The 22,103-nt window shown below is 37.6% G+C and overlaps 1 protein-coding gene across 3 annotated transcripts; it reads right to left on the bottom strand.

Moving 5' to 3' along the window:
* Positions 1 to 17,104: 17,104 nt before the first annotated feature.
* LOC107818796 (probable 1-deoxy-D-xylulose-5-phosphate synthase, chloroplastic) lies at positions 17,105 to 21,819 on the bottom strand. Of its 3 annotated transcripts, none has more exon segments than NM_001326030.1 (10): positions 17,105 to 17,442; positions 17,563 to 17,847; positions 17,927 to 18,208; positions 18,295 to 18,602; positions 18,684 to 18,957; positions 19,046 to 19,317; positions 19,726 to 19,876; positions 19,983 to 20,147; positions 20,240 to 20,368; positions 21,156 to 21,310. In NM_001326030.1, coding segments are annotated over 10 exon segments (2,154 nt in total). In that variant the 5' UTR covers positions 21,294 to 21,310; the 3' UTR covers positions 17,105 to 17,292.
* Between the last annotated feature and the right edge of the window lie 284 nt (positions 21,820 to 22,103).

Raw genomic sequence — 22,103 nt, forward strand, 5'->3', positions numbered from 1 at the left:
GTCGTCCTCCTATCTTGGTGTATGGGCAATTAGTTATCCTATTAATAACTAACCCACCCTACTAGCTAGCTCTTTGCTTGACTAGCTAAACCATCTTTAGCAAGATAGTTGGCTAGTGTAACCATCATTAAAATTGGAGGTTAGGTTTGTGTCCCCTCTTTCTACTTTTTTGTTAATATTATTAATGTATAAGGTACGGATCACTGTCAAACCGTTTACCATTACGGAAGGTGAAAGCTTAGGCGGATAAATTTATATTATTATAAAAGTAAGAATATAATATTAGTTTACAAAAATAATCTTATAATATTAAGCATAATAACTCATAATAAAATAACATAACCTGAATTCTAGATATTAGCCTTATAATCTTATTAATTTTAGGATATAATACTACACATTAGGAATCATATTAGTATAATTATTCTCGGGCTGTCTAATTCATATAAAATTGAACAAGTTAATATCTTTTGTCATGTAATCCTATTACTTTTAGGATATACTTTTTAAAAATTCTTATTACTAATTAAATTTAAAAACGTATTATAATGTCCTATTACTAATTTAATTTGAGAATGTATTATATTATCCAAATCCATTTAGAAAAAAATGAGAGCCTGCATTATTATAAAATTATAAATACAATATTAATATATCAAAATAGCCCTAAAATATTACACAAAAGAACTCATAGGAAAAGGAGATAACTGCAATAACCTATTTTTTAAATTATAATACATTCTATGCTAATTTTTAATATTTAAGATTTTAAATTAATAAAAAAAATCTATTAAATTCTCATTAAAAATATGTAGAAAGGTTTAATAAAATTAATTTCATAAGAATCCTTCGTATTGGCAATACATTACCACTGCATAATGTCCAATACGGAAAAAAAATAAAAGTAATATTAAATAGAATGCATAAAGAGTTGAAATTGAGAAAAAAATACCCCTACGATAATATATTTTATTTTATATTTGAACTATCTTTCTACTCAAATAATATTTTTTAATTAATTTTTTGTGTAGTATTAAAAAAATACCCAAGTATTAAAAAACAAATAAGAAAATATGTAAGATTTAAATGTGTGAGAAAGAGAAAAGGAAAGGTAGGTAAGAGTCAATACCACTAATGATTCTACAAATATAAAGATCTAAAAGTGAAATATCATATCAATTTTTTACTCTTTGAAAATAAAATTTATGCTAGATAAAATTATAATTAAGATTCAATATTCAAAATAAGAGATGAACTAATATTAAGATCTAAATCAACATAGAATAAGTTATTTTTTATGTTAAAATCAAATAATTAAATCTTTTAATTAATTATTTAAGAATCCAATTCAATTATTTCTTAAATTCATCATATGAGTAAAATTCTTATTCAAGTTAAAAAAAAATCTTAAGGTATATAAATTTATTCCATAAAAAGAGCGTTTAAACACAAAGTAAATAAATTAGTATATTATTAAGAATCAAAATGCAATACAAGTGTCTAAGAAAGTACAATCAAAGCTAAATTCTAAACAAGAACAAGCTTTCAAGACTATATTATTAAGAGTCGACTATGGTATAACAAGATTATTCCTTGTAGATGCCTCCGGCGGAATCGAAATAATATTTCAGTGTCATGAATTACTTGCAAATATCATATAAAAAGGCATGACACTGTTAGTAATAATGGCAAGTGGTGTACCAACAACGATTTTATTGTGAGGCCACTCACTTTAGATTTGATATACCTCTTTAAACAACTTAAATAACCATCACAAATATATCAAAGCAAAGCAATTGTGCTAAATTTATAAGGAAAGCAAAATCGATAATATGGGATGAAACACTTATGGCTAAGTGTCAAACGATCAAAATAATTGCCCGGAGGTCTAGAAATATATTAGATATTAATCAATCATTTGGTGAAAAATTAATGGTTTGGGAGGTGATTTTTATCAAGTAGTACCAGTAGTTCCAAAATTGACAAAAGCCGAGACTTTAAAAGCTAGCTTGCCAAAGTTATACTCCTGGCCTCAAACGAAAAAGATTTAACTAACAAAAAATATAAAGTAAGAACAGATCCAGTATTCAGTGTCTTCTTGTTTCGTGTCGGAAACGGAGAAGAGCATTTAATAAAATATGGTTGGGTTATTAACACTTGATTATCAATCCCAATGGTAATAGTGGTGCATTTAATAAGAGAAATATCTCTATCATTAGATTTTGTGCAAATCGCATGATAGAATTTAAAAAGATATCTTAGCTAGTAGAAATGAATATGTTGATCAACTAAATAAAAGATTGATTGCAAAATCTTATAGTAAAAACAAAATATTTTTTAGTTTTTGACTTAGCAGAAAATTATACCAATAATTACTATAAAGAAGAATACTTAAATATTTTAATACTAAATGGTCTTCTACCATACATGTTTGTTGTCAAGTTTCTTATTTCTTACGTATGTTATCGTCGCTGTATATATAATAGACTAAGTTAAAATTGATCTTCCATTGTATATAGGTTAATCATGAAGAAAAAATATGCTCATCATGCTACTAAAAAACTTAGATACGTTGGAAGCTTATGTAATAGCACACATATAGTATATAGAAGTTTTGACAATAACGTTATAATGCAAATATTATGATGCTAGTTAATATGCTTCTAAGCATATTCTTATCCCTGAATTCAACTTTCGTCTTCCGAAACTAAGGAATATCCTTTTAAATTTGTGTGAAAATAATCTTTAGTATGTTTATGTTTTGCACTAATAAATAAAGTATAAGGACAAACATCCTAAATATTAGACTATATTTATCGCAATATATTTTCTTGTACGAACAACTGTATGTTGCACTTTCAAAAGGGATATCAAGATCGACAATAAAAATTATGGTTAAGGCAGAGCAACCAACACATTAGGAAGAAATATACACAAAAAAATATTGTCCACAAAGAAGTGTTTGATAAGATGTCATCACATTAAATACTTTTAAACTATAATATATAATTATCTAACTAACTTGACAAAATTGATTGTTTGTGTAAGTTTTGATGATGTCCTTTTATTTTAAATTTATGTATTATGCTAATGTAATAATATTTTTCGGCATTTAGATGATTGTTGTTTTATTATAAATAAAATTTCTCTCATTAATTAAATTTTATTATTCCTTCATATAAATAAATGTTTAAAGCATCACGTGTCATTATTAACGTGCAACGCACGTTCATAGATACTAGTTTAATAAAATAAGGCATTTGGGATGTCTTGAGATATTATTTTTTTTTCAGGAAGTCATTAACTTTTTTTTTTTGGATTTTACTTCAATAAAATAGTACTTGTAATTAACTAAGCCTAAAATATATAGTAGAACTATTTGCAAGTCAATAATTCTGAGCATATGCTAGATAAGATTTATGTACTAATATAATTTTATGCAGTTTCACTTAGAATTTTCTGGGAACATAAATTATCCTAAACTAATGCAATAAACCCATTGACTACTTTTTTATGTATATAAAAAGGAACTGCTCTTCAGTGGATTGTTGAATAATATTTAAGAGACGATCTCCTTGTTTTATTCCACTTATCAACAGCAGAAAGCAATTGCAAAACTCCAATAATTCATTGGCCACTACAATTTTCATATTTAGAATGCTAGAAATTAAATAAACTTTAGTGGCCAACAACAAAGCCTGAAAACATTAACCTTTAAGCCGCGGGTAGAGCACTTGGGGGATTTGTTTTTTAGGCTGAGGATGAAAGGTGATCAGTGGTTATTTCTTATATTCATTCCATTATCTGAATCTGAAAGTTCTATAAGTAATAGTATACATTAATACATGTGTTTAATTTGGTAAACTAGACAAGTCTACCTAACTCAGCACACACAAATTAATGGCTACATTTGCATTTGTGGACTCTACAGAAAGTTCCTTTGTTTTCTGCACATTCAAATCCATTATTTTGCATTTTTGCCTCTTGTGTGCTACTACTTGGCAAGTTCTTGCCAATATTAACTATTTCTTCATTCTTTTTTCACCTTCATTTAGAAGGTTTTGACCCATCAGGATAATTTTAATCAATAGGTGTCACGATCCCAAATCCAAACATGTCGTGATGGCGTCTATCTCATTACTAGGCAAGCCGACAACATCAATAACTCACGATTTTCTTTAAGTTTGAAAACATAATGTTTAATACAATACCAAAAATCTAGCAAATTCCGATACAACACTCCCAAAACCTGATATCAATGAGTACATGGACATCTAATATGGATACAAGTCAAAAAAAACCGGTATATAATAGTCTAAGACCAAATACAGTAAATAGGGAGATAGGGAAGGAGAGACAAGGTCTGCGAAACACGACAGCTACCTCTGAATCTCCGAAAATTTAATTTTGCAAGAGAATCAACACTCGTTATATCCAGAAGCACCTGGATCTGCACACGAAGTGAAGGGTGTAGTATGAGTACAACCAACTAAGCAAGTAACAATAATAAATAAGGAATTGAAGATAGTGACGAGCTACACAGTTATAGTTCATTTTCAGTAATTCCAACAGAGAATAGACATGCTTTCAAATCCAGCAGTTTAAGCCAAATCAATTTATACAGTTCAAATTCATGTAATCAGGATATAAAAAATCTTTCAGATAATTTCACAACAATAATAAATAGCAACTAAGTGCAACAACAAATGAAAAGCAAGTTCAACCTATCAGGGCAACAATCACTCTACTCGTCACAACAACTCAACCACTCGGCTCTCATCCCTCAGCACTCACACTCAATGGGTACCCGCGCTCACTGGGGGTGTACAGACTTCGAAGAGGCTCCTACAGCCCAAGCGCCATAATCTGCACGAACAACTCACGTGTTGCACGGACAACTCACGTGCTATAATATCCTGTACGGATAACTCACGTGCCATAATATCCTTACCTCACTGACAGGCCCCCGGCCTTACTCAGTCCTAAGGCTGTCCAACGGGACGGGACGTCCCGTTCCGTCCCGCTTAATTCTAAACGGGATGGGCCCATGTTAAACGGGACACGGGATGGGACGGGATGGCCATTTCGTCCCGTTTGTCCCGTCCCGTCTCGTCCCGTCCCATCTCGTCCCATCCTGTCCCGTCCCGTCCCGTCCCGCCTGTCCCGCGTCCTATTTTTTGTGCATTATATACAAAAAACTTATAATCCTGCTTTTGAAGGTTTTCCTAAGACCACTGTTAGAAATGATGTTTTTAAATTTCAAACCGAATATCTTCAGTATATTCGTTGTGTATTGTTTCACTTAGATTGTAAAGTACCTATCACATCTGATATAGGTCATAGTCCTAATGGTTGTGATTATTTAACTGTTACATGTCATTGGGTTGATCATACTAGAACATACAAAAACGTATTATTGGTTATAAATTTGTTGATTCAAGATACAATGGAGCATATATTGCAACTACTGTTCTATAAATTGTTTATTTTTATGGACTATTGATAAAGTTTTAACTATCACCTTAGATAATGCTTCTGCTAAGTGCTAACACAACTACTACAACTAGCTTAATGAAATTATTGCAAAATTAATCCAACTTATGCACCGACCATTAATGAAATAATTGCAAAATTTAAAAAGTATTTTTTCCCTATTCCCCAAGTTTATTTAATTTCTACTATACTTAACCCATCTTTAAAATTAAGAGGTGCAAATGGACTTGTTCGTAAAATTTATGAGAATTTAACATTTCAACAAAATGAACAACCATCTCTCGAAGACTGTCAAGCTAACATATATTCTTATGTTAGATCAATGTTTGATAAATATAAATCTATGGAAACACCAAGTGGTGAAACTAGGGAAGAAGAAGAATACAATGAGATACTTAGCACCGAGAGCTATGACGGCATGGAACTCATGGAACATCAATCAACATTGCCAATTCAAGAACAATGTCCGAGAGAAATTATAGATAAGTTACAACTTACAACGAAGTTATATAGGAGCTTACAAATATTAGTATGATAATTTGTAATTGGCTACTAAGAGGCCTAGTTCAAATAGAACCCTTCCTAGAAGGTGGCTGCGTAGAGCCGTAGATTAGGTGCTCTTCAAAAGAATTATATTTGTATGTGAGATTTGAAAGTTCTATTAATAAAATAAAAGGCTCTAAGCGTTGGATTATTTTTATGAATTGTCTTACACTCTTACTTAGTTACTTAGTGGCTTGAAATTATATTAAATAAATTATAACTCTATTATAAATTTATAATTACTAGAATATTTCATTACAAGTCTTTTGTTTTAATATTTTATAATTCTCTACTAAGTTTCCTAATTTTCGTTTAATTTTTAAGTTTATTAAATAACTCAAAAAACTAGTTGTTGCAAACTTTAAAAACTTAGTAATTGTCAAAAGAATAACGGTTTCCAAACTCAATGCTTAAATAATTTTTTTTTTAAAATGACACTTAAGGCCCGCGAACCCGTCCCGTCCCATCCCGTCCTGTTCCGTCCCGTCTCGTCCCGTTTGTTAGCGGGACGGGATGAGCCTACCGTCCGTCCCGTCCCATCCCGTCCAGTCCCGTTTGTTAGCGGGACGGGATGGGACTACCATTTCGTCCCGTTTGTCCCGTCCCGTTTCGTCCCGTTCCGCCACCGTCCCGGTTAAATGTCGTCTCGTCCCGTCCCGTTGGACAGCCATACTCAGTCCTCAACCTCTCTAGTCTCTCACAAAGATCAGCCCAAACAAAGATAACATAGTGTATCAACAAATATCCAGAAAGACTGAGGTATAATATGCAAGAAAAATTATGACTGAGTGCAAGACGGCAATTAGCAAATAATTCAACAATTACGCGGTCTCTGCGGTTCCCAACAGTACTATAACATAGCCTAAGCATGATTTATAATCAAGTTTCTTCAACACATAGAGAGCGTATGACTAACAATAAATTATTTAACTATACAGTTTTCACGGGACTGACCAAGTCACAATCCCCTCGGTGCATGCCCGTCACCTAGCATATGCGTCACCTCCGAAATAATCACATGACACAAATTCCGGGGTTTCATACCCTCATAACTAGATTTAAAACTGTTACTTACCTCAAGCCGTTAAATTCTTATTCTGCAATGTCCTTTCCTCGTTAATTGGCCTCCAAATGCCTCGAATCTCGCCATAAATAATTCGTTTCAGTCAATAAAATTCATTGGAATTAATTCCATAAGAAAATGCTAATTTCCCATAAAAATCCAAAATTTAGCTCAAAGATCGCATGTGGGCCCACATCTCGGAACCCAACAAAAGTTACAAATCTGAAAGCCCATTAAACTACGAGTCTACCCATACCAATTTTACCAAAATTTGAACTCAACTTGATCCTCAAATCCACAATTTAAAAAAAGAGGGTTTTCAAACTTTTCCAACTTAATTCACCAATTAAATGATAAAAACAACAATGGATTTGGGTAATTTAACCAATATTGAGTTAAGAACATTTACCCTATTGTTTTCCTTGAAAAACTCCTGAAAATTGCCTATTCCCGAGCTCCAATCCGTCAAAAACTGAAAATGGGACTTTCCCATTTTCAGAACTTAAACTCTCTGTCCAGGCCTCTCTTCTTCGCGAACGTGACAGGCCCCTCGCGTTCGCGAAGCACAACTCGACTGCCCACAAATTTAACCCATCGCGAACGCGAAGCTTTACAAATCTTACCCTTCGCGAACCCGACCACGGCTTCGCGAACGCGAAACTTTACCAGCTCAGACCTTCACGAACGCGAACGCGAACGTGACCACCACCTTGCGAACGCGTAGAACAAGGACCTAGGGTCCCCAATAGCATCACTCCTCTTCGCGAATGCGACACCACTCACGTGTTCGCGATGCGCACACAGACCATACCTTCGCGTTCGCATTCGCGTCCTCCCCTTCGCGGACGCGAAGAACAAAACCTCACACTCAGAAAACACTCTTCGCGAACGCGAAATAGAAAATCAGAAAAATGCAGCAGCAGATATCAGCAATCTCACCAAGGCCAAAAATGATCTGTTAACCATCCAAAACTCACCTGAGCCCTTCGGGACCTCAACCAAATATAGCAAAAACTCCTAAAACATCATACGAACTTAGTTGAACCCTAAAATCACCTCAAACAATGCTAAAATCATGAATTACACCCCAATTCAAGCCTAATGAACTTTAAAATTTTTAATTTGTACAATTGACTCCGAAACCTATCAAATCACGTCCGATTGACCTCAAATTTTGCACACAAGTCATAAATGAAATAACGAAGGTATTCTAATTTTCATAATCGAATTCCGACCCCGATATCAAAAAGTCAACTCCCCGGTTAAACTTCCCAAAAATTAAACTTTTGGCATTTCAAGCCTAATTCCACTACGGACCTCCAAATAATTTTCCGGACACGCTCCTAGATCCAAAATCACCATACAGAGCTATTGAAATTATCAGAATTCAAATCCGAGGTATTTTACATATAGGTCCACATCTGGTCAACTTTTCTAGCTTAAATTTTCAATTACGAGACTAAGTGTCTCATTTCTTTCGAATTCCTTCCTGACCCAAACCAACTAACCCGGTAAGTCATAAAATAACTATAAAGCATAAATTGAGCAGTAAATGGGGGAACGGGTTATAATACTCAAAACGACCGGCCGGGTCGTTACATTCTCCCCCTCTTATACAAACATTCGTCCTCGAACGGGTTTAGAACAATACCTGGAGTCTCAAATAAGTGTGGGTATTTCCTCCGCATCTCCTGCTCAATATCCCAAGTAGCTTCTCCGGATGGATGACCTCTCCACTGTACCTTCACTGATGTTATGTTCTTTGACCTCAGCTTTCGAACCTGTCGGTCTAAAATAGCCACCGCCTCCACATCATAAGTCAAATTATCGTTCAGTTGTACTGTATTGAAATCTAGAATATGAGACGGAACCCCGACATACTTTCGGAGCATGGATACATGGAATACTGGATGAACACCTTATATACTAGGTGGCAAAGCAAGTTCATAATCCACATCTCCTATCTTCTTAAGTATCTCAAAAGGTTCAATATACCGAGGGCTCAACTTGCCTTTCTTCTCGAACCTCAACACACCCTTCATGTGTGAAATCTTGAGTAGAACTTTCTCCCCAACCATGTAAGTAATATCACGAACCTTCCTGTCGGCATAACTCTTCTGTCTAGACTGCGTCGTGCAAAGCCATTCTTGAATCACTTTGACCTTCTCTAAAGCATCCTAAACAAAGTCAGTACCCAATATTCTAACCTTAACCGGCTCAAACCAACCCACCGGAGACCGACCTCGTCTCCCATATAAAGCTTCACACAGAGCCATCTGGATGCTTGACTGGTAGCTATTAGTGTAAGCAAACTCCACGAGTGGCAAAAATTGATCCCAAGAACCCCCAAAATCATTGACACAAACGCGTAGCATATCCTCCAATATATGAAAAGTGCGCTCGGACTGTCCGTCCGTCTGAGGGTAAAATATTATACTCAACTGAACTTATGTGCCCAATTCTTGTTGCACTGCTCTCCAAAACTATGATGTAAATTGTGTACCCCGATCTGAAATGATGGACAATGGCACATCGTGTAGGCGAAGAATCTCGCGAATATAAATCCCAGCCAACTGCTCCGAAGAATAATTAGTACCAACTAGAATAAAATGCGCAGATTTTGTCAACTGATCTACTATCACCCCAAACAACATCAAACTTTCTCAAAGTCCGTGGAAGCCCAACTACGAAATCCATAGTAATACGCTCCCATTTCCACTCCGGAATTTCAAGTCTCGAAAGCAATCCTCCCGGCCTCTGATGTTTATACTTTACTTGTTGACAATTTAGATATCGAGCTACAAACCCAACTATATCTTTCTTCATCCGCCTCCACTAATAGTGCTGCCTCAAATCCTGATACATCTTCGCGGCACCTGGATGAATGGAGTACCGCGAACTGTGACCTTCCTGGAGAATCAGCTCACGCAAACCATATACATTAGGCACACATAGTCTGCCCTACATTCGTAATACATCGCCATCTCCAATAGTGACTTCCTTGGCATCACCGTATTGAACCGTGTCCTTAAGGACAAGCAGAAGTGGATCATCTACTGGCACTCTCTGATGCGATCATAAAAAGAAGACCGAGAAATCACACAGGCCAAAACTCAATTCGGCTCGGAAACATCCAATCTAACAAACTGATTAGCCAAGGCCTGAACATCCAAGGCTAAAGGCCTCTCTGCTAGCGGTAAGTATGCTAAGTTGCCCAAACTCTCCACCTTACGACTAAAGGCATCGACTACCACATTGGCCTTTTCGGCATGATAGAGAATGGTAACATCATAATCCTTAAGAAACTCTAACCACCTCCACTGCCGTAAATTAAGATCCTTCTGTTTAAAAAGATTTTGTAGACTTTAATGATCGGTATATACCTCACACTGGACACCATACAAGTAATGCCGCCAAATTTTTAGGGCATGAACAATAGCTGCTAATTCAAGATCGTGGACTGGATAATTCTTCTCATGTACCTTTAACTGTCTGGACGCATAGGAAATCACCTTACCGTCTTGCATAAGCACTGCATCGAGACCAATACATGACGCGTCACAATACACAGTATAAGACTCTGAACATGTAGGCAATACCAATACTGGAACTGTAGTCAAATTTGTTTTAAGCTTCTTAAAGCTCTCTTCGCATTCATCCGACAACCTGAACGGAGCACCTTTTTGGGTCAATTTAGTCATAGGCGATGCAATAAATGAGAAACCTTCCATGAAGAGACGATAATAACCGGCCAAGCCGAGGAAACTCCGAATCTCAGTTACTGAAGATGGCCTGGGTCAACTCTGAACTGCCTCTATTTTCTTCAGATCCACCTTAATTCCTTCACTGGACACTATGTGTCCCAAGAATTCCACTGAACTAAGCCAAAACTCACACTTAGAGAATTTGGCATAAAGTCTCTCCTCTCTCAATCTTTATAATACAATACCCAAGTGTTGTGCATGGTCCTTCTGACTACGTGAGTATATCAGGATATCATCAATAAATACTACGATAAATGAATCAAGATATGGATGGAATACACTATTAATCAAGTGCATAAATGTTGTTGGGGGCATTGGTTAGCCCAAAAGACATCACAAGAAATTCATAGTGTCCATAATGAGTTCTGAATGTCGTCTCTAGAATATCTGAATCCTGAATTTTCAACTGGTGATACCCATATCTCAAATCAATTTTGTAGAACATCCTCACTCCATGAAGCTGGTCAAATAAGTCATCAACACGTGGCAAAGGATATTTATTCTTGATTGTCACTTTGTTCAACTGCCTATAATCAATGCACATTCGTATAGTACCATCTTTCTTTTTCATAAACAGAACCGGTGCACACCAAGGTGACACTAGGCCTAATAAACCCCTTTTCAAGGAGTTCTTGAAGTTGCTCTGTCAATTATTTTAACTCAGTTGGTGCCATACGATACGGAGGAATAGAAATGGGTTGAGTGCCCTGCACAAAGTCAATACCAAAATCAATATACATGCCGGGTGGCATACCCGGAAGATCTGCAGGAAATACATCCGGAAAGTCTCGCACGACCGGTACTGAATCAATAATAAGAGTATATGTATCAACATCTCTCACAAAGGCCAAATATGACAAACATCCCTTTCCAACCATAGGTTGGGCCTTCAAATAAGAAATTACCCTGCTAGGAACAAAATCTAGAGAACCTCTCCATTCAACCTTTGGCAACACCGGCATCGTCAATGTTACAATTTTTGCGTGACGGTCCAGAATAGCATGATATGGAGACAACCAATCCATACCCAAGATTAGATCAAAATCAATTATACCGAGTAATAAGAGATCAACTCTAGTCTCCAGTTCCCCAATACTTACCACACACGACCGATACACACGGTCCACAGTAATAATATCGCCAACCGGTGTAGATACACAAACAGGTGAAACTAAGGACTCACAGGGAATATCCAAATAATGAGCAAAATACGATGATACATATGAATAAGTGGAACCAGGGTCAAATAATGTAGAAGCCTCCCTACGGCACACTAAAACAATACCTGTGATCACTGCATCTGAAGCAACAGCATCTGGCCTGGCAGGAAAAGCATAGAATCGGGCATGACCGCCACCTGACCGGCCTCCCCCTCTTGGGCAACCCCAATTTGCCTAACCCCCACCCCGAGCTGGCTGGACGGGTGGTGTAACTGTCGGTGCTGGTGTCGTTGCTCGAGAACTCTGTTGCAGAGCCCCACTCAACAGCCTAGGACAATCTCTCTTGAAATGACCCAATTCTCTTCACTCGAAACAACCCCTCCTAGGGGTGTTCAAAACCGAACCGAAACCGAAAACCGGACCGAAACCGAAGCTTAATGGCTTGTTGGTATCGGTTTAACAGTTTAACGGACGGGGAACGGATTGAAATTTTTTTATTAACGGCTTATCGGTTTGGGGGCAGATTATTCAATTTTCTTAACGGATAATCCGTTAACCCGTTAAGAATATATATATATATATATATATATATATATATATTAACCCGTTAAGAATATATATATATATATATATTAAATAATCAAAAACCCTTCTTCCACTTCCAGTACTCTATCTATTACTAATTTACTATTAGACATTTAGTTATAATTTACTATTCCAGTTAGTTACTATTAGATAATTTTGATGCCATGTGTTATACCCAGTATTCTCTTTTATTTCTTCTGATAGTTATAAATTATTAATAGGATCACCCCCAGAGATGATTCTACTGGGAAATACGCTGGAATGTAGCTCTATATTTCTTCTATTTAGCTCTCTTCTTAGGTGCCATATTCTATAGACTGGAATGTAGTCTGCTGAGCATAGAAATTTTATTTTGAGTCACAGCGGTCAGCAAACAATCCGATAAACCATCCGATAACCGCCCGATAAGAGCTAAACCGATACCAATCCACCCGATATCTTATCGGGTGGCTAGCGAATTTATACATTTAAAAGCCGATAACCGATAAGCCAAACCGTTAACAGTAAATAACCGCCCAATCCGCCCGATAAGCAGCCCTAACCCCTCCTCTGACGGAATTGTTGTTCCTGATAACCCAAAGAATTATCTGTAGAAGCCTGTGCGGACGAGGCATGATAAGAACTCTACGCTGGTAGTGCACTGAATGAAGACTGGCCTAAGTGAGCATTGTAATAAATGTGGCTAGCTAATGCACAACGATGAGCTGGACGACCCGTCTGAGCGTGTCTGTAAGAACGACCCTTACCGCGGTAAAATTGACCCCCTGAAGGAACACCGCTGAAATCACCTGAACCACGAGGCCTCTTAGCCTCCCTCTCAACCCGCTCCTGGATGCGAACCATCTCAATCTGACGAGCAATGTCGACAACCTCATCGAAAGTAGCACCAGACACTCTCTCTCTAGTCATGAGTAATCGCAGCTGAAAAGTGAGGCCATCTATGAACCTCCTGATACTTTCCATGTCTTTGGGAATCAACCAGATAGCATGACGGGCCAATTCTAAAAATCTCATCTCATACTTTGTCACAGACATATCACCCTGACCAAGCTGCTCAAACTGCCTACGCAACACCTCTCTGCGGGACTAAGGCACGAACTTCTCCAAGAATAGACCGGAGAAATGCTGCCAGGTAAAGGGTGCTGCACCGACCGGCCTATACCTCTAATAAGCCTCCCACCATCTTAAGGCAGCCCTAGAAAACTGAAAAGTAGTAAACGAGACCTCACTGGTCTCTAGAATATCCGATGTCCGAAGCATCCGTTGACACTTATCCAGAAAACCTTGAGCATCCTCTGACTCAGCACCGCTAAATGATGGAGGTCAAAGCCTCTCAAATCACTCAAGTCTCCTCTGCTCATCATCTGAAATAATAGGAACTATTGCGGCCTGAGCAGCTACAGCCGGTTGGGATGGTAGTGCCCCCGGTATCTGAAGTCCATGTACTACCTGGTTTGGAGTGCGGGCAACAGAGGTATAATTACCTCCCTCGGCCTGAGAAGTGGCAGGTGCGGCCTGAGCCGAAACTACCTGAGTCAAACCAGTGCAAGCTGCCAATATCTGGACCAAAGTATCCTGAAGGCCTGGAATCTCGATGGGCACAGCTGGTGCCTCAGCTGATCATATCGGTTCAGCTATATCTGGAATCTACTCCTGAGCTGGAGCAACTGGTGCTACTACAGGTGCTGGTCCAACTATGGTACGAGCTATACCTCGACCTCTACCTCGACCCCGGCCTCTACCACGGCCCCGGCCTCTCGCGGCCCTAACTGGTGGCACTGGTGGCTGACCGTCTGATCCGGTAGTACGTGTTCTCACCATCTGTGAGAGAATAGATTAACAAAATTTTAGTTTCCTGAATAAACAAATTCGCATGACAGAATACAAGAAAGTAAAATTTTTCTAAGGGTTCTGCAGCCTCTCGAAGATAAGTACAGACGTCTCCGTACCGATCCGTAAGACTCTACTAAAGCTGCTCATGACTCGTGAAACCTATGTAACCTAGGCTCTGATATCTACTTGTCACGACCCCAAATCCTAACCTGTCGTGATGGCACCTATCTCAGTACTAGGTAAGCCAGCAACATCAATAACCCACGATTTCCTTTAAGTTTGAAAACGTAATGTTTAATACAATACCAAAAATCTAGCAAATTCTGATACAACACTCCCAAAACCTGGTGTCAATGAGTACATGAGCATCTAATATGGATACAAGTCAAACAAAAATGGTCTATAATAGTCTAAGATCAAATATAGTAAACAAGAAGATAGGGAAGAAGAGACAAGGTCTACGAAACACGACAACTTCCTCTGAATCTCCAGAAAATCAACTGTGCGAGAGAATCAACACTCGCTATGTCCAAAAGCACCTGGATCTGCACACGAAGTGCAGGGTATAGTATGAGTACAACCAACTCATCAAGTAATAATAATAAATAAGGAATTGAAAATAGTTACGAGCTACAAAGTTATAGTTCATTTTCAGTAATTCCAACAGAGAATAGACATGCTTTCAAATCCTGCACTTTAAATCAAATCAATTTATACAGATCAAGTTCATGTAATCCGGATATAGAAAATCTTTCAGAAACTAAGTGCAACAACAAATGAAAAGCAAGTACAGCCTCTCAGGACAACAATCACTCCACTCGTCACAACAACTCAGCCCTCAGCACTCACACTCAATGGGTACCCGCGCTCACTGGAGGTGTACAGACTCCGGAGGGGCTCCTACAGCCTAAGCGCCATAATCTGCACGGATAACTCATGTGTTATAATATCCTGCACGGACAACTCACGTGCCATAATATCCTTACCTCACCGACACGCCCTCGGCCTTATTCAGTCCTCAATCTCTCTAGTCTCTCAGGATCTTAGAAATCACAAAGATCAGCCCAAACAAAGATAATATAGTGTATCAACAAATATCCAGAAAGACTGAGGTATAATACGCAAGAAAAATCATGACTGAGTACAAGACAATAATTAGCAAATAATTCAACAATTACGCGATCTCTGCGGGTCCCAACAGTACTATAACATAGCTTAAGCATGATTTACAGTCAAATTTCTTCAACACATAGAGAGCATATGACTAACAATAAATTATTCAACTATACAGTTTTCACGGGACGGACCAAGTCACAATCCCCTCGGTGCATGCCCGTCACCTAGCATGTGCGTCGCCTCCGAAATAATCACATGACACAAATTCAGGGGTTTCATACCCTCATAACCAGATTTAAAACTATTACTTACCTCAAGCCGTTAAATTCTTATTCTGCAATGTCCTTTCCTCATGAATTGGCCTCCAAACGCCTCGAATCTAGCCATAAATAATTCGTTTCAGTCAATAAAATTCATTGGAATTAATTTCATAAGAAAATGCGAATTTCCCATAAAAATCTGAAATTTAGCTCAAAAATTGTATGTGGGGCCCACGTCTCGGAACCCTACAAAAGTAACAAAATCCGAAGGCCCATTCAACCACGAGTCTACCCATACTAATTTTACCAAATTCCGATCTCAACTCGACCTTCAAATCCACAATTTAAACAAAGAGATTTTTCAAACTTTTCCAACTTAATTCACCAATTAAATGATAGAAACAACAATGGATTCGGGTAATTAAACCAATATTGAGTTAAGAACACTTACCGCGTTGTTTTTCTTGAAAAACTCCCGAAAATCGCCTCTTCCCGAGCTCCAATCTGTCAAAAACTGAAAAAGGGACAAAGTCCCATTTTCAGAACTTAAACTCTCTGTCCAGACCTCTTTTCTTCGCGAACGCGACAGGTCCCTCGCGGTCGCAAAGCACAACTCGACTGTCCATAAATTTAACCCTCCGCGAACGCGGCCGTGGCTTCGCGAACACGAAGCTTTACAAATCTTACCCTTCGTGACCACGGCTTCGCGAACGCGAAGCTTTACCAGTTCAGACCTTCGCGAAAGCGTAGAACAAGGACCTAGGGTCCCCAATAGCCTCACTCCTCTTCGCGAACGCGACACCACTCACACGTTCGCGATGCGCACACATACCATACCTTCGTGGACGCGAAGAACAAAACCTCACACTCTCTGACTTTAGCATCTGTCAGCACATCTAAGCTAAAAGATAGAAAAAAGTGTCTGGACTTTAATTTGATACCCTTTTTCTCTATCTGTCGATTCTAATATTCAAGCAAGAACTTATGACTTAATACCAGAATGCCATACACTTTATTTACTTGATCGACGATTTTTTTTTTTTAGATTGTGTTCACTAGAATGCTTTCAATTTTGTTTGATTTTCATACTTGCAATGTCATTGAACCTGTCTTTGTTCTGCAAGTCTGCAACTACAAGACAGAAAAATATTTTATATTCATGTATTTTCATGGATTCAGGCCTTTTAATTAAAACAAGAGCTAGAACCAAACCGATAACTTTCAAAATCTGGCACCATAAACAGAAACAATGCAAGTTAATCTAGGTCTTATAGGAGAGACTAACGATGGGTTTGAACCGCGGATCAGCCATGGAAACTTTACATATTTAGAGGAATAAGTATTATGTGTCAAACTTGTTTATGGTAGTTATATCAGCTTACAACTATTCTCACCTTAGCTGGTGACTTGTCCTAAAACTATATTTAACAATGAGACATTTTAGAGTTATTACAACTTCTACAGTTTCTTATATCTTATGTCATAACCTCTAGAGCTTCTCTGGTTTGTCCAAGAATGTTAAACACTGTTGCTGCAATGTGAGATGGCGTAAGACCAGCTTCTGCCAATTGATCAGCAGGAGATCCGTGGTCAATGTATCGATCAGGAAGTACTATCGGCCTCCACTGCAAAAAAAAAGTTTGAAGTGATTCAGTTGGAGTAATAGAGCAATAGTAACATTTCAGAAAAATATCCTAAATGTAGATGACACAAGCACAAAAAATTGGTTTTCGAGAGTTTTTTACCTTTAACTTGCCATCAAGAAGTCCATCTAAGGCCATAAACTGAGCAACATGAGACCCGAAACCTCCAATTGATCCTTCTTCAACAGTGATCAGCACCTCGTGTGATTTTGCGAGGCTCCTTATGAGAGCACCGTCCAGTGGTTTGCAGAAGCGTGCATCTGCAACTGTTACTTGTAAACCACGGGTTACTAACACAGCAGCAGCAGCCAAACAGTTCTGTACTGCTGAGCCATATCCCAGTAGAGCCACTCTCTCCCCTTCAACCAATATCCTGCCTTTACCGACCTGATAAGATTATTGCAAAAGATTGTTTTAATTAGATATCAATCAGCATTAAAAGACGTAGTGAAGGTTGAAAATGTACCTCAAGGGGAGTGCCTTTGTTTCCAACCGGAAGCTCTACACCGATCCCATTTCCTCTTGGGTATCTGAAACAACTTGGTCTGTCATCAATGGCAGCAGCAGTTGCTACCATGTGAAATAGCTCCGTTTCATCGGAAGGAGCCATTACTACCATGTTAGGAAGACACGCCATGAAAGTAACATCAAATGCACCACAATGCGTCGGACCATCTGCTCCAACAAGACCAGCTCTGTCCATTGCAAATCTCACAGGCAGCTTTTGCAAGTCAACATCATGCACTACCTGGATATAAACTCAGCAGAATTTAACATTCATTGAAACTGCACTATATTATAAAAGATGAGATTAATTGGAGGCATTCAACTTGCCTGGTCATAAGCTCTTTGCAAGAAAGATGAATAAATTGCACAAAAAGGTTTGAGGCCTTCACAAGCCAAACCAGCAGCAAAGGTTACAGCATGCTGTTCTGCTATTCCAACATCAAAACACCGATTTGGGAAGCGACGGTGGAAAATGTTCATACCGGTCCCACCACCCATAGCAGCATGGATTGCAACAATGTCCTTATCTGCTTCTGCTTCTGCAATTAAAGCCTCCGCAAAGTACGTCGTATAGGACTGAGTCTTGGCACTAACTTTGAATTGCTTTCCAGTTGCTGGATCAAACTTGGCTACTCCTGCAACCCGTAAAACAGATTTAAATCTTATGTTTCTTATTTAAACAAGACAGAACTTGTCCGAATAAATGAGTTTCTTACCGTGATACTTGTCAGCAGCTCTCTCGGCATATGGATAACCTCTGCCTTTCTCGGTGATAACATGGATCAGTACTGGACCTGTTGTTTTAGTACTTCTAACTTCTTTGAGAATCGAAATAAGATCGTCAATGTTGTGACCATCCACAGGACCAATATAATAAAGTCCAAGTTCTTCAAACAATGTTGATCCGGAACCACTGATCATCCCACGAGCATATTCATCAACTTTTGCAGCAAGCTCATGCATAGGTCCACCAATCTGCTTAGTAACTCCCTGCAGCAATATTTCAATCACATAAAATCCAATTCAGGTTCTTCACTAAAAAATAACTTATTCCAATCTTTATATCAATATACATTACCTTAGCGACTTCTCTTAGTTCTCTGAGAGGTCTATTAGATTGCAACCTGCTCAAAGCTCTGCTTAGAGCTCCAACGGGAGGGGCCGGCCCGTCTAGAGTAGCAGTAGGTAACGAAACTTGTCTATTGTCATTCAAAATAACAATCATATCAGAGTCTAGGTAACCGGCATTATTCATGGCTTCATAAGCTTGACCTGCTGTCATCGCACCATCACCTATTACAGCTATAACATTGTTATTCTTTCCTTTCAGATCTCTTCCAACAGCCATCCCTGATCATTCAAAGAAACCACTTTTAATGTTTAAATAACTAAAATTACAGGCTCCAACATGAAGAAGATTAAAATCAATGTACCGTAATTTAAACAGAGTGGAGCGATAAGAGTTATAGACAAATGTACATTTATGACGAATACATCTTATAACAACAGAAAAGCAAAACATAGGCCAAGTGATATCAACTTGTATGAATGTAAGGATACCAATTCAAATAAAGCCTCAACATTCATATCACCAAATGAAACCTCCAAGATGAATTGGAACTAAAACTTCTCTTCAAAATGATATCCAAGATACCGATAAGGAAAGAAAAGTTCTAATTCATGTCTTCGAATGCGAATCAATTCATGTCTCATGAGTCTAGTTCTGTAATAAACTCAGTGCATAGAATGGATATATACCTAGGCCTGCTGAGATGGTGGTTGAACTGTGGCCAGTGCCAAAGCAATCATATTCACTCTCCGACCGCTTAGTAAATCCTGCAAGTCCATCTGTCTGTCTAAGAGTTGACATCTTCCCCCTTCTACCAGTCAAGATTTTGTGAGGATAAGACTGCAAATTTCAAAGCACACAATAAAATTAAGGATACTCACCCCATTAGTCAAGCTTCTGTTAGTTCACCATATGAATAAATAAATAAAAAAAACAAGATTATCACCTGATGACCAACATCCCATAGTATCCTATCTTGAGGTGTGTTGAAGACATAATGAAGAGCAACTGTAAGCTCAACAACACCAAGACTTGAACCAAGGTGACCCCCAGTCTTTGATACATTGAAAACTGTCTCTGATCTTAGTTCTTCTGCTAGTTGTTTAAGTTCCTACATCAAAATTAAACTTGAAACTTTAAGCACATAACTTGTTGAGTCATCTTTATCATGGCAGACAAGTAATTGAAATATAAAAATTCTACCTTTACAGAAAGAATTTTCATATGAATGGGATAGTTGATAGTGTCCAAAAGAGGTGTTGGTGGTCTCTGTGCATAGTATTCTCCTCTTTCTGACAAAGATGCCTGAACCCCACGTGACCTTTTCTTGACCTTCAAAACCAATGAGTACAAAAACTACCATCAAACTCAGCATAATTTAATCTCAAACATGACAGTTAAATACACTTAAATGTCAATAAATATATCTTTTTCATATCTTAAAGACAAGAGAACCCCATTTCAAAGATATATCATCTTTGATATGACAGCTATATTCAGTTCCATCTCAAGAAAAAAAAACATATCATTCCAATCCCATTGAACAAACTAGCAAATATTACTTCCAAATTGACTTAAATTGGTTGCTGAATCATTTCTCACCTGTTAGAAGAAAACAAAGAAATATTACTACAAACAACAAGGGTGGGCTATATGAATCCTCACTGACCACCATGGGCGAAGCTACACTCTTCTAAGGGTGGTCAATTCATCTGATTACACTGTATATATATAGGTAAACTATTAGATTTTAGAGATATATAACATATATTGAACACCCTTTGTGGGAGAAGTTTTTTTTTACTCTTTCAAGTTTGAACACCTCAGAGAAATTTGCGGATTTGCCACTGCTTACCATGTTACTCTATTTAAACTCATCTCGTGCCAATATTATGCAAATACAAATAAATAGTACAAGCAATCAGCATAGAAAGAAAATACATATGGAGGGAAAATGTAGTCTTTTTATAGGATTTTAACTTTGAACACTGAAAAGCTTGCCAGAAAGCTTCAATAAAAAGATGGTTCAGAACATGAGCATTCAAATAAGCTCCAAAATGGTTCAAAGATTCCTACTTTACTCAATCAAAAAGAAATGAAAACAAGAACAAGTTCAAACCTGAGTAAGCTTATGTTGGAAGTGAAACTGCAGATCTGTTCCATGAAACCATTCAGAGAATAAAGGACTCTGCTTTAAAGAATCTGAAGCCACTGTCCTATTCAAAATCCCAGGAAATGCATAGCTACACAAAGCCATGGTGTTTGTTTGTATGTATGTTTGAATTGAAAACCCCAGGAAATTTATAACAGAAAATGAGCCTAACTTCCAAAATCACAGTTGGGTTTTCTTGATAAGGGGGTGGTGGGTATGTTTACTTTAAATTCTTGAAGAAAAAAATATAGTGGTGGTGCCACTGTCACTAAATGCGGTTTCTTGACTTTTGTACAGTCAAATCTTGATAAATGACACAAAAAATTAGGATGTGATTGGAGAGTGAGAGTGGAAAAATTTGAGTACTTATAAAAGGATCAAATGCTAATCCAATGAGGGAGTGTGGGAATGGCTACGTACAAGAGCAAAGTGATGTGAAGATACTAGTTGTATGAATATACATATAAGCATTGAATTTAGCTTTGATTTGAACTGAAATCTTGAAAAAGGTGCACTGCTTTTTATTGGGCCACGTCAGCAGAAATCACAAATGGATAGAAGGATGTGATAATGTATGTTTTTGATTGGGAGGGAAAGAAATTTTGGGGGCAGGTGAAGAAGGTGGTGTCATACTGTCACTTCCTTTTCCTTTTTATTCTATAAACGGAAAAGGTCCAAAAATAACCTTGTGGTATTTGAAATAGATCAATTATAACCTCATTTAAATTTAAATCTAAAAATGACCCTGCCGTTATAAAATGGGTCTAATAATGCCCTTGTGTTATTCAAAAAGGATCAATAATGCTCTGAATTTTTTTTTTTTAAATGTTTTTAAAAACTGAAAAATATATATTCTGTAAAAACTAGAAAAAGAAAAGAATTTGCAAAATATATATTTTTAAGTCTTTTCAGTTT

The sequence above is a fragment of the Nicotiana tabacum genome, chromosome 14 (genome assembly GCF_000715075.1).
Source record: "Nicotiana tabacum cultivar K326 chromosome 14, ASM71507v2, whole genome shotgun sequence".
Lineage (NCBI taxonomy): Eukaryota > Viridiplantae > Streptophyta > Magnoliopsida > Solanales > Solanaceae > Nicotiana > Nicotiana tabacum.

What these genes read in the sequence shown, in the direction of transcription:
- LOC107818796 (XM_075229131.1), bottom strand. Translation starts at nt 21,293, where the DNA reads ATGGCTTTGTGTAGCTATGCATTTCCTGGGATTTTGAATAGGACAGTG. An exon ending in TGAAAATTCTTTCTGTAAAG is followed by an intron (nt 20,148 to 20,239) that starts GTAGAATTTTTA and finishes ATTTTGATGTAG; the next exon opens with GAACTTAAACAACTAGCAGA. An exon ending in AACTAAGAGAAGTCGCTAAG is followed by an intron (nt 18,958 to 19,045) that starts GTAATGTATATT and finishes ATATTGCTGCAG; the next exon opens with GGAGTTACTAAGCAGATTGG.